This window comes from Maylandia zebra, linkage group LG16 (genome assembly GCF_041146795.1).
Source record: "Maylandia zebra isolate NMK-2024a linkage group LG16, Mzebra_GT3a, whole genome shotgun sequence".
NCBI lineage: Eukaryota > Metazoa > Chordata > Actinopteri > Cichliformes > Cichlidae > Maylandia > Maylandia zebra.
This window is the reverse complement of record NC_135182.1, coordinates 33,966,877-33,980,471: the sequence shown is the minus strand read 5'-3', so window position 1 is coordinate 33,980,471 and position 13,595 is coordinate 33,966,877. Positions and strand designations below refer to the sequence as shown.

General features: G+C 36.9%; 1 protein-coding gene across 1 annotated transcript; it reads left to right on the top strand.

Moving 5' to 3' along the window:
• Window positions 1-1,084: 1,084 nt before the first annotated feature.
• Window positions 1,085-5,492, top strand: LOC143412916 (olfactory receptor 6N1-like). The gene is made up of 4 exons (XM_076874721.1): window positions 1,085-1,089; window positions 4,027-4,125; window positions 4,652-4,987; window positions 5,336-5,492. Exons 1-4 carry the CDS (start codon window positions 1,085-1,087, stop codon window positions 5,490-5,492), a joined length of 597 nt encoding a protein of 198 aa, XP_076730836.1.
• The last annotated feature ends 8,103 nt before the right edge of the window (window positions 5,493-13,595 follow it).

Genomic DNA, 13,595 nt, shown 5'->3' with positions numbered 1-13,595 from the left:
TCCATCTCTGAATGGAATTAGAAAAACAAAATGAAGATGTGCAGTAAAGTGCATTTTTCTTCTGTGTTCAATCAGACATTTTCTAATAGTTATAAACAGAACAAATGTTTTTTCACTTCACTGCTTGATTCTTAACCCGCCTAACTGAAACATGATGAAATGTCATTGCATTATTTTTGAAACGTCTTCCGCAGTGCATGTGATCGCATTGTAACTTACTAATAAAAAGTTCTGCGTGTACTTTGGTGTATGTTTTATATAATTTTATTGCACATAAATCATAGTCATTTTATTTTACAATAACACACTATCATATATCTCTTCTTTCTGATGTTGTTTCTAGTTATGGGAATAACTGTGTTACAAGTAGCGGCGTTACTTTTTTCAGTAACAAGTAATCTAACTAATTACTATTTCTATCGTTACAATGCCGTTACCATTACTAACAAGAAAATGCGGAGCGGTCGCGTTACTATTTTTCAACAAACAGACGCTTGAAGCTGTGTTCAGCTTACCGCATCTTATATCAGTTGCACAGAAGTAGCTGCCTATATAAGTAATCTGTGCGCTACAGCTTTAAGCAGCTGCGCGTGCTCCCTCGGACGGCAATCACTTTGTGCCCGACGATCACTTTTTGGCACAACACCTGGAGCTAGGGGGGCAAAACAATCGCATGAGTGCTGCTATTTGACTGAGGAAGAATAAAGTAGTCGTGGTAAGCCAATCACATGACCACTTAAAGACAAAGCAACAAGGTGATATATATACCAGTTTTTAAATTGTGTTAATAGGCCACGTAAAACCAGACTCATGATAAACAATATATACGCAGTGTTTTTCCTGAATACTTCCGTCACGTTTACTGTCTAAGGTAAAAAATGGTAAATGGTCTGCATTTGTATAGTGCTTTATTTAGTCCCTAAGGACCCCAAAGCACTTTACACTACATTCAGTCATTCACACACACATCACACTGGTGATGGCAGCTACATTGTAGCCACAGCTGCCCTGGGGTGCACTGACAGAGGCGAGGCTGCCGGACACTGGCGCCACTGGGCCCTCTGACCACCACCAGTAGGCAACCATGGGGTTAGTAGCTTGCCCAAGGAAATATTTGGCAAGATACTAGATACAAGATGCTTAGGAGTGATGGTGAGAGAGAGAGAGAGAGAGATAAAGACAGCAGAGAAAGAGAGAGAGCAAGTTTTGAGATGTGAGAGATTTGTGACGTTTAGGTGTTTGGAGTGTGTAGTTAATGTGTTGTCTTGTGTAGTTAGCAGAGATGGGTTACAGTATTACGGATTACAGTAACGCATTACTTGTAATGCGTTACTGTAATCCGATTACTTTTTTCAAGTAATGAGCAAAGTAAGGGATTACTATTGCAAAAAAGGTAATTAGATTACTGTTACTTTCCCGTAGGAACGCTGCGTTACTGCGTTACTAAAAACCGAGATTGTTTTGCAAGAGTGTCTCATGACAGTGACGTAAGCGAGTGCGACGTTCGTGACAACAGCTGTCTGCAGATCAACAATGGATAATATATCGAGTGCAGGAGGGAGTATGAGCGTGCAGCGTTTAAAGCGTGGAAGTACTGACCTTACTTTGAGTTTGATTCCATAAAAAGTGACAAAAACATTAATGTCCGCTGTTCACTGCATGGAAAGATCATAGTTCTCACATTTAAGTGCATTCATAACCTTGCATTTCTTATCTCTGTGATATGCCTCATATCACCACAGTTTCCCGCTCTCTCAGATCTTCATCTTGTTGTTCCTTCTGCTCGTCTTACCGCTATGGGGCACAGAGCTCTCAGTCGCTCTGCTCCTCGGCTCTGGAACTCACTTCCTTCAGCTTAAGAAATATAGATTCCCTTATTTAAATCACAACGCAAAACCTACTTGTTTAAACTGGCTTACTCGCTTTAATACAGATTTTACTTACTGTCAAATCTTGGGGGGGGGGTTGTTTGTTTTTGTTGTTGTTGTTGTTTGTGGTTGTATTTTGCTGGGTTTTTTTTAATATTTTAATTTATTAGGATCTATTTTAATCTACTGTTTTATTTATGTCATTTTCTCTTTGTACGGTGACCTTGGGTTTTACAAAGGCGCCCTCAAATAAAATGTATTATTATTATTATTATTATTATTATTATTATTATTATTATTATTATTATTATTATTATTATTATTATTACCAGAGGACAGGAGTCCAGGAACAGAGCCAAGCCCTGACACATGAGGAGCTTGCGGGGGAGTATCCCAAATTTTTTAATTTTATTTAATTTTATTTATATTTATTTATTTTTATTTAATGTTTTTTGTTTGTTTGTTTGTTTGTTTTTAAATTCTGGATTACATCAGAAATTTAACCAAGGTGTTGATAAGGCGCAAATAAAATGTAATAAACCTTTCCATCGGGGCACGCAGCCTCCAACTCTCCCCATCCTCACTGTTACAAAAGCACCTGTTTAAATAAGACTGTTATTTTCATTTAACACATTTTCACACGTGCACACACACAGGGCCCCCATAACAGTTGTCTTAAAAAGTGTCATTTTTGGTCAAATAAGGTGAACTTTTTGTCTTAACCTCAAACTATCACAAGTATCCATATTTTTCATGATCATATTTTTTGTGCATATGATTATTGATTACTAACAAGTTATGAAATATCATAATTTTATAATAGTCAGAAAAATTATGACTGACATGAACTTTTATCAGTTCCTGTATTACTTCCTAAGTCATAAATTATTTGATAAAGAGGCCATAAAACACTGGTTTGACATGAGGGGTATAACAGCCCTCCTTGTGGTTAATAACAGATAAATAGCACTCCCTGCTGGAAAACTGGATCAACATTTACTTGACATAATATTAAAATGTCTTCTTAGGTGTTTCATACATATAATGAAACACCTATGAAACAGAAATGTTTCATAGGTGTTTTTCATTCTTTCAAATGACTCATTGTTCCCTCCACAATTCACATGAACATTAACCAAAGGTTTGAAATAAAGCTGTTTTTATTCTTATTATTTATTTATTATGAAAACTTTTATTTTTTAAAATCTCCATCACTGTCTATAACTAGAAGTTTCAAGTAAAAACTACAGAAATGAATGTGGTTTGATATCAGCAGGATACCTTGCTGCTTGCTGTATCACACTCTTATTAGACCTCAAAACATCAACAGTAAGACTTACTTTTAAATGAATACCAATACTTATTGGATTTTTGGATGGGAACCTGGAGTTCTTAACTGCATAGTTCTTAAAGAAAATACAAAGAAAAATTGTTTTTATGGCTGTGTTCTGTAATTACTTTCTGTCAGTGATTCCTGGGATACTGTTTCGTTGTGTTAAAATCACAGCGACAGGATTAGAGAGCATATTTGGGCCGGGATTTGGAAGTTGCTGGACACGCTAACCTGTGAGACAAGAATTCACTTTTAAAATTATACAATCTATACATTATAGGTAAAACTACTGTTATAACATCTATGTAATATATTCAAGAAATTATGTCATTAGCATGTTTAGCACAGGGGGGACCACGAGGAACTGTCCTCTCCTCTTTCCTCTTCAGCCTCTAAACCAAAGACTTCAGCCACTGCACAGATACCTGCCATCTTCAGAAGTTTTCTGATGACTCTGCGGTGGTTGGATGCATCAGTGAGGATGATGAGACAGAGTACCAGGCTGTGGTTGACTCCCTTTGTCACGTGGAGTGAGCAGAATCATCTGCAGCTCAACGTGGCAAAGACCAAAGAATTGATTGTGCACTTTAGAAGGACCAGGAAACCTGTGACCCATGTTTCAATCCAGGGGGTCAATGTGAATATTGGGAAGCACTGGATTACACACAGATAATAAACTGGACTGAGTTAAAAACACCACTGCACTGTACAGGAAGGGCCAGAGTCATTTTTCTGACTATTTTCTGAGGCAGCTGAGGTCCTTCAACATCTGTCGGACAATGCTATCTGTTGTGGCCAGTCCCATCCTCTGTGCTGTTGCAGCAGGTTGAGGGTCACAGATGACAACAGACTCAATAAACCAATCCGCAAGGCCAGTAATGTTATGGGGACAGAGCTGGACTCTCTTAAGGTGGTGTCTGAGAGGTGGATGCTGTCCAGTATAATACCTCCCACCCACTCCATGACGTGCTGGCTAGTGACAGGAGGGCGCTCAATGAGAGACTGAGATTACAAAAATGATCTCTGATTGACACAAGTGGCTGTCATTACTGCTAACATGAATTATTATTTTTCTGAATCTACAAAATGCAAGTAATGAACATATTTCATCATGAAAGCATTTATTTAAATATTTTTAAAGTTGTTTTATTCAAATTTCTTGAGAACCTGCACATTTGTGTTGTTTTATGTTATGGTTGGTAAAGGAAACATATTAAATGTCCTATGATCTTCCAAAGCTGTGAGCTTTCATTCCAGATCATTGATTGGCTGGTTTGAAATCCCAGCTCACATGTTGCTGTTATCTGTACTAGATAAAGAAGTGAGGAGAACAGAGATTAGACACAATGAGGGACTGACCTACAATGAATAATGTTTCTGTAATAACAATGTTTTTTCTTTCAGGTTTCAATAAAACAATCAGTCACAGGTTTGTTCTCTTTTTCCTCAGTTTGTTGTGTTACTGCATCATTTGCCTCGTCAATGTTTCTCTCATTGTGATCATCATCTTGGACAGCAACCTCCATGAACCAATGTATATTCTGCTCTGTGTCTTTTGCATCAATGCACTTTATGGAACAGCAGGTTTCTTTCCCAAATTTCTCTGGGATCTCCTCTCTGATGTTCATCTCATCTCATATTACGGTTGCCTTATTCAGACTCAGGTGATTTATTCTTCTGCCTGTAGTGAACTGTCGATTCTTGCACTCATGGCATATGACAGATATGTGGCCATATGTCAGCCACTGAAGTACCACTCTATCATGTCAAAGCAAAGAGTCATTAGGTTTGCATGTCTTTTGTGGTCAACAACTTTCTGCATTATGGCTGTGAATGTCTTTCTAACATTTAGATTGAAGTTATGCAGCCCGTATATTTCCAGACTCTTCTGTGTGAACTCGAGTATTGTTCAACTCGCTTGTTTTCCAGCACAAACTATAGTTAATGGCATATTTGCAAATATTACAATAATTATTTATGCACTTCATGGTGTTTTTATAGTTTGGTCCTATATGTATATCATTCAAACATGTGTAAAGTCTATAGAAAACAGAGCAAAGTTCATGCAAACATGTGTCCCACATCTCGTATCATTACACACTTTTGTTTTAATAATGCTTCTCGATTCCACGAGTGCGCGATTTGGTTCAAAGTTTTTACCTCAAGTCCTTCAAAACTTTATAGCAATAGAGTTTCTTGTCATTCCTCCTGTCATGAATCCTCTCATGTACGGTTTCAAACTGACCAAAATTCAGAAAAAAGTTTTTATTGTTATTTTAAAAACTAAGTGATTTTTGTGTTATTTAGTAAGGAAACTCATAGTCTTATAATCATGCACAGTTAAAGATCATGTGCTTTGAAAAAGGTCTAAGAAAACTCCAATTTTGTGTTGTCTGAAATTTTTTTGTAATAGTCTAAGCAGATATAAATTAATATTTATCTGCATATCTCTTGTGGCTCCCATTTCAACACATGTATTTTTGATGTTCACTTGCCTAATTACTATATAGCATCTGTGTGTAGAAGGGCTGTAAATTCACACAAAATAAAAGTTTACAGCCTCTCTTCTCATTACAGTTTAAAATATTCAGTGACTAGTTACTGTAGAGACTGCACATGACAAAGACAAACATTTTTAAATGTGGCAGAGCTATCAGAGTGTCATTCTACTTTAATATTATACCATCTTATAAAAGTGATACACGGCCAGAAGAATGAAGCAGTTTTATCCACAGCTCTGAATGAGTTCCTGCAGGTTTGAAGGGACACTCCTGTACGACAGGAGAAGGATCATATTTCAGTTCAGTGTTTTCTTTCTTCTCTGAGTTTTTATCTTTTTTACATTTAACACTTATTGAACCATTAGAAGACTTTGTTTTTTCTCATATTGAAATCACCACTAAAAATGATACAACTAACTTGAAAATTGTTTGATGGATTGCAAGTTGGCTGAAAATTTTGACAATAGTTTAAACAGTTTGAAGGTTTTAATATTTTTCCACTAAATGTACTTTTGATGGTTAAAATAAATGTGAAACTACAGCTCTCTCTCAGCACTCTCAGACTGCTTAAACTCTTTTAGTTGTCACAAAACATGTTTTCTACAGAACCAGAACGATGGAGCACGATTCATCAGCGTTGTTTCCTACGGGTCGGGATGCAAACTGCTGTCTGGTTTCTTATATTTTTCACTTCATCATTGTTCACCTTAACTTTTTCACTTTTATCTCCATTTGCTGACACAATATTAGGTTTGTTACTGCTCTGTTGTCCACTCTTATCTCTGAATAAAACAATTACAATATTTAATGACTTTGTTTCAGAGTTGTCAAATAAATCGGTTTTATAACGAGACTTTTGTGAGTTATCAGATAAATAAAAGTATATTCCTGAGTCAATGACTATAATAGAGATAATTAAAGACACCGTTTATCCCTTAGAAGTAAATGTCTGCTAGAAAGATAAAGTGGACTATAACAGTAAATATATGCTTTTATTTTAAGCTTTTCAGGAAGTAAGTAATCTGGCTGATAGTGGGAATGTGACATGTTCCAGTTTGTCAGCATGATGTCTTCTGAGAAATGCTTGGGATTTTTAGACTCTTTACACCTAATCTGATGATGCTTTCATAAGGATTCATTGACTTAGGCAGTGAAGGATATTTCAACCAAGGTGTTACATGTTAGTGCACAGTTATTAACATTCATTTGAATTTTGATTGGAATCAGTTATAGAAATCAGCCGTGCAAATCATTTAATGCGGTCTGGTGCACACCGATGTATTTGACTGGAACTCATTTTTCTGGAAACAGTTCTGCCTTTGTGCCTTTTAAGATATTTTGACGTCTGAGGATTTAGTGTTACGTCACAGAGCCCACTTTAAGTTTATTTCAGTGGGAAGAAAATTATGGTGGACGGGATCCGTTGGCAGATGTTAGTGTTTCACACCTCTTTGTTCAGGCAAGGCAAGGCAAGTTTATTTGTATAGCACAATTCAACAACAAGGTGATTCAAAGTGCTTTACAGAGACATTAGAAACAAAAACAAATAAAAAGCATGATTTAAAATTGATTAAAACAAACAAACAAACTAACTAACTAAACACACACATTTCACACCTGTTCGCGCGATCTGAACCCTTATCGTAAGGGGAGCTACCAGTCCTTCTGTGGACGAGCTACTTTCTATTTTAAATTCCCTGAATTTAAAATACTCTCTAGACCCAGTCTAGACCCAGCTGGGGAGCTACCCAGAGCTCTAAACCCACTTAACAAACAAACAAACAAACAAACAAAACAGTATATAAAATCAAAACAGATAAAATCAGAAATAGATAAGATCAGTAGTTAGTGTAAGTTTTGAAATTTAAGCTTAAAAGTGTGGATTTGGTGCTTTATTCAAATGCAGCTGAGAACAGGTGAGTCTTCAACCTGGATTTAAATAAACTGAGTGTTTCAGCTGATCTGAGGCTTTCTGGGAGTTTGTTCCAGATATAAGGAGCATAAAAGCTGAATGCAGCTTCTCCGTGTCTGGTTCTGACTCTGGGAACTGATAAAAGACCGGATCCAGATGACCTGAGGGATCTGGAAGGTCTGAGTCAGGAGGTCACTGATGTATTTTGGTCCTAAACCATTCAGAGCAGAATTATAGGTCATTATTATGTATAACTCCAAATGATCACTGAATATGCATATATTTACACATATTTACACTGACAGAGGTCATTCACTGGGTGAATCTATCTTGAAAGCGATCAGGTTTAAACTTAGCACAAAAAGAAAGGAAGTTTGTGTTTGGTTAATAATTTCTTTGTTGTAACAAGGCTACTTGACAATAAATCTTATTGCCAAGAAGCCTGTTTGGTCTCCCTTAAATGGTGCCACAGTTATAAGGAAAATGTATTTGTGGTTGAGCGGCAGAGCTGCGTATGTAGGTTGAAGAAAAAAAAATCACAAATCTTCTCTGCCAATGCCAAACAGCTTATTCTGCTATTGACTCTTGTTTGGTGTTGTTTAATGGACTGGATTATTGACACTGGGAATTCAACACTTTATTCATTTTACAAACATGGGCCTCAGCAGCATACACAGCTCATGCTGGTCACCAGCTCGGTCACGCACCGCTTTGTGATGGCATCACATTTTTCAACTCAAAGTTAAAAAAAACAAAACGTTTAAACCAGCCCAGAATGAAATTGTACTTAGTCTGTTTATTTTGAGCTGGGTGTTTATATGGAACATTTATATTCTATTTGAGCTTTTAACCTGATTAAAATCAGAATATTAGGGGCACATTACAGAGCCAGTGCAAATGTGAAGGATGAGTGAGTAAAATGAATCAACAGGCTGGTTCCTGCAGCATCAGCAGTACGTGTGGACATGCCCTTTGGGCAATATGTAAAACAACTGCACGCATGGGGCTGAAAACTGCTTTTCTTTCACTGGCCCCTTGGTCATTACACTCCACTCTCCTTTGTGAGTTTTTTCCTCCTTTTCAGAATCAGAATCAGAATACTTTATTGATCCCTGGGGGAAATTATTTTTTTTGTTACAGTGCTCCATTATAAACCAACATAAACCAACATTAAGACAAGACAGACAATACGCTAACTAAGAATGTGTTTATATGCCCATTAACATGTACAGCCCCCTCATAAGGTTTGCAGCCGGCACTTGGTTCACTTTATATTGTAAAGTAAAGACTCTACTATGTAACATGGATGTACTGTATGAGCAAGCACTTGGCGGCAGTGGCAGCAGAACTGAACAGTGAAGACAGAGACTCATTTCCATGTTCAACACTTTCTGTGCTCCAGTTAAGCAGCACTGCATCTGCTTTCAATACATTCATGTGAGCATCTTACCTCATCGTGCCATCGTTGTGTAACTCTGCGGTGCAGGTTGTTTGGAGTTTGGTGTTTTGTTTGTTTTGTGTTAAATTAGTGCTGTCATGCGGTTCAGGTGCTGTAAGCTACTTTTTTGCAGTTGCTGGAAGTTAGAGACACTCTTTACTCTCCCGAGACTCGGCCAGGAGTTAGATTAATACTTCTCATTAAAATAACATTTACCACAGCAAACGAGTTGTGTTTATCAAGAAATCAGGTTTTGTTTGTTAACTAAATTTGACTTAACTTTTATGAGCTTCTGTAAGCAATTTTTGCTACTTTCATTTTAAATTCAGAGTGCAAGATTATATTGCTTCTGGTTAGAAATCCATACTTTATTTCTTTGAGGTGAATCATATTCACCATACTTCATTTTCTTCAGTGTGAGCTTTCTGATTTTTTTTTCAACCCCGTGAGGCGACTGTTGTTGTGATTTGGTGCTGTATAAATAAAGACGTTTGTAGATAAATTATTGCAAAAAAATCATCTGCAAATTGCTGAAGTGTGGGTATAATGCACAAAGTCTTATTGACTTTTACACTGAAACAGACTGCTCAAGACTTTTTCACAGGGACAAGTCTTGAGCCACCCATCATTTCTTTATATAATAATAATAATAATAATAATAATTAACTTTATTTATAAAGCAAACTAAAAAATCAAGGGTATACCAAGGTGCTTGACAAAATAAGATCGGAAAAATGAGATGGGAGGGAAAAAAGAAAAGGACCTGGCACGTATCAATTATAAAACCATGAAAATGGTTTAAAAAAAGAATTTGAAAACGCTCACAAAGAGCTTGTGAATATGGCAAGGGCATATCAGAACAGGGATTAACAACAGATTTAAGAATTTTAAATAGCACACGGGGGTTGTGACCATTAGCCACAATGGCTTTGGAAAGAAAAGATGCCTTAGCCATTCTAGCAGCAGTTTGAAAACTTGAGCGGCTGGTCCGTAACATATCATAAGAAACCTGAAGTTTATCTTTTTTCCACCTTCTCTCATCACGGCGACAAACACAGCGTAAAGCACGCATAATATCATTTAGCCAGCAATGAGAGTAGGTTCTAGAGCGCTTCATTTTGATGGGAGCAACAGAATCAAGAATAGAAGAACAAAAAGATAACAGAATATTAGCATAACCATCAACCAAGCAGAGAGAACAGTAGTTAGGTACAGCCAAATCAGGGGTAGATGAAAATAATGATAACAAAATATTAACATAACCATCAGATAAGCGAACTGAGCAGCAGTCAGGAATCATAAATGCCGAATCCAAAAAAGACACAGCAAACTTTGACACAGCTTCAGAGCTGAGTACACGTAGTGGACGAGAAAGAGCTCCAGACTGAGATCCAGGGGCAGATAAACCAATATCAAAAGAAACTGGGAAATGGTCAGAAATCCCAGCGTCATTTATATTCTTAATACAGATATCCAGGCCATACGTAAAGACCAAGTCCAAAATATGGCCTTTAACGTGGGTTGGTTCATTTACCCACTAAAGGAGGTTAAAAGAGTCCATTAAAGCAAGAAAGTCTTTAGCAAGCAGGTCATCCGTACAACAGATGTGTATGTTAAAATCACCAAGAATAAGAACAGAGTCATATTTAAAAAGAACGGAACCCAGGAAGTTGGCAAAGTCCGAGATAAAACATTTGTTATATTTGGGCGGTCGATAGACCAACACACACTGAGGGGTTGTGGAATCAGTCATCTCCAATAACTGAGCTTCAAAACTAGCAAAGTTAGGTGAGGAAAGTTGCCGAACATTATATACGTTTTTAAAAACCGAAGCTAAACCACCTCCCCTACCAGAAAGCCTCGGTGAACAAAAAAAGGCACAGTCCAAAGGAAGAAGTTCAGAGAAAGGGATGGGCTCACCAGGGCGAATCCAGGTTTCCGTAAGGAATAAACCATCAAGGCCGCTAGTAGAGAAGAAGTCATTTAAATACCAGCGACCTGACATTAAGCAGTGCCATCTGTGGCCAGGGTACTAGAAGCATGACGTAGAGTGCTTAGATTGCTTCAACAAACTCCCCGTCGGCGTGACATTATCCAAATCCGAGCAGGAAAGCGTGTAGCAGAACGGGCATAGGAGGCTTGAGGATCAACCGGGTAAATCCAGCAATTTAGCGTCAGAGCAATCCAGGGAGGGGGGAGAAAATGATGGAGTGTCCAGGTTAGCATGTACATGGTCCGTAATTCTGGCTCTGAGGAAGGCCCTGAGACTGACGCGACGGCCACTCCTTCTTCCCCGCTTCCTGTAGCATTTCTTGTGGAGATTAGAGAGTGGTAGGTAGGAGAAGCCGAAAGACGAATCCAGTTGTGGTAGATTAGCACTGCCCACACTCCAGCAGGGGTCGGCGCGAAATGAATGGAAAGAGCGAAGATTTAAAAGTGTTTGCCTGCCATATGTAATCAGTGCACAGCCACTAGATAAACATACAACTAGAAAAGTCCATAAGTGAAGATAAAGGGAAAGGGGAGGGTAAAAAACATCAAGACAGACACAACCGATATTATGCAGTGTGTTGTCAAATTAAAAAAAATGTGGGAATTGCACATGTGGAGGACAAAAGAAGGCCTACTGTAGGTAGATGGGATACACCAGGGTAAAAACACAAGGCTGAAATGAATAAAGGAATGAAATGGAACAAAGGAAGTAAAATTAAATACAAGACACATGTTGGAAAAGACTACCAAAATAAAACAGGAAGTAACTGACAGAGACTTAAAAAGACACACAGAATGCTAGTCTAAAACAAGATTTAAATATTAGCAAAATATTGTGATAAAAAATAGATCAAAATATAAATGTAAAAACTCCTACAGAAAACCAGATTACAAAGGTATCAAGCACGAAAAAGAACCGCACAGAAATTACAATAATAAGAAACCCGAAGGATATAAATTTAGAACTAAGAACAAAGCTCATAAACTATAATCAAAAACTGGAACAAATAACTAAGACTCTAATTATTAAAGAATATACACAGAGAATCAATAATTAAGAGGCCTAAAGAACGATTCTAGAATACTACTTACAGAAATTATAAAAGAGTTCAAACTAAACTGAAGAAGAAAGGTGGACATAGCAAATATTGACTGTGAAGCTCATTAGAATTGCACAAACTCTGTGTATTTTTTTATACTTGTATGTTGTATTCCCATGCATGTTTGCACATGTTTCAATACAATGATGTAACTCTTTTCAGTAGCATAACATGTCTGACCATTTTGTAACACTTTCTTTTGGCTCTTCCTTATGTCTTGAAGAGGCTGTGCCTTCTCCAGCGTGATAATGTAAATATGAATGTGTTTTTTAATGGCTTGCTGGTAAATTATAGCTGACATTGCTCGCTGGACCATGTTGTGGTACAAAACCCTATTACATGAAAGTACAAGCCAGCCCTAGTTCAGCTTCGCTTGATGTGTCTTTTAACGCAATTACTCTCACCTTAAGTTATTTATTGGAAGGATTATTTTTAAACTATTATTAAAACACTAGAATTTCTTTTTTTAAATGTACATTTAAAGTGGACATAAAAGTTGAAATTTTTCAGAGGATATCAGAAACATAACGCAGTAATTTAAAATAATGACGTCAGACAAATGAGCCCAACGACTGTGATTTCGACTCAGCTAAATGCACATTTCATTAATTTTCTTTTATTAATTTTAGAAAATAATAGGTATTCAGTATTATTGTTTATATATGACAACTTCATAAATCAAGAATTTATTAGATAAATAACAGGAATATTGTTTAATTTTCAGTCATTTTTATTATTTATCTGTCTATTGTGTTATATTAGAGAGTGGGTACTGTTGTGTGTACAATGCTTGTGTGTACAATGGTTGAGGTCCAGTATAAAGTTATCTTGAATACTGAAACATGCAAACTTATTCCAGTACAGTCCAAGAACAAAATATGAACTTGGATATTTGCATAACTGATTTGTTTTTAAGTGCTTTATTCACACTAGATTTCAAACTAAGTTACATATAAGATGTCAGTGGTCAATATAACAGATAACAAAAACAATGTTTAAAAGTTTCGATATCTTTATTATTTATCTATGTATGGTTGTGAGTGGTGTGGTGTGATGTCTAAAACTGCTTGCATCTGACAGTGAATGAAATAAGTAGCTGCTGCACCAAGGTCCAGTATAAGGTAAATAATAATTATCGTGAATTTTGAAACTCTAGTCCAAGAATAAAAATAATATTTCAGATATTTGCATAACAGTATGCATAAAACACCCCTGTAGGAGCTTTGTGCAAACTAGATTTCAAACTAAATATCATGTTAAACGCTTTTAAAGTCAACAGTTACTGAGCGTTATGTCTTTGACCTTCTCGCTATGTGTGTGTGTGTTTTTTAAATACGATGTTTATGAAAGATGGGTTCATTGCGGGCCTTTGTGTTTTATTTTGAAAATCCCGAGCGGAAGCTAATTACTGCTACGGTAACTTCACGGACGTCTGAGGGGGGTAGGACATC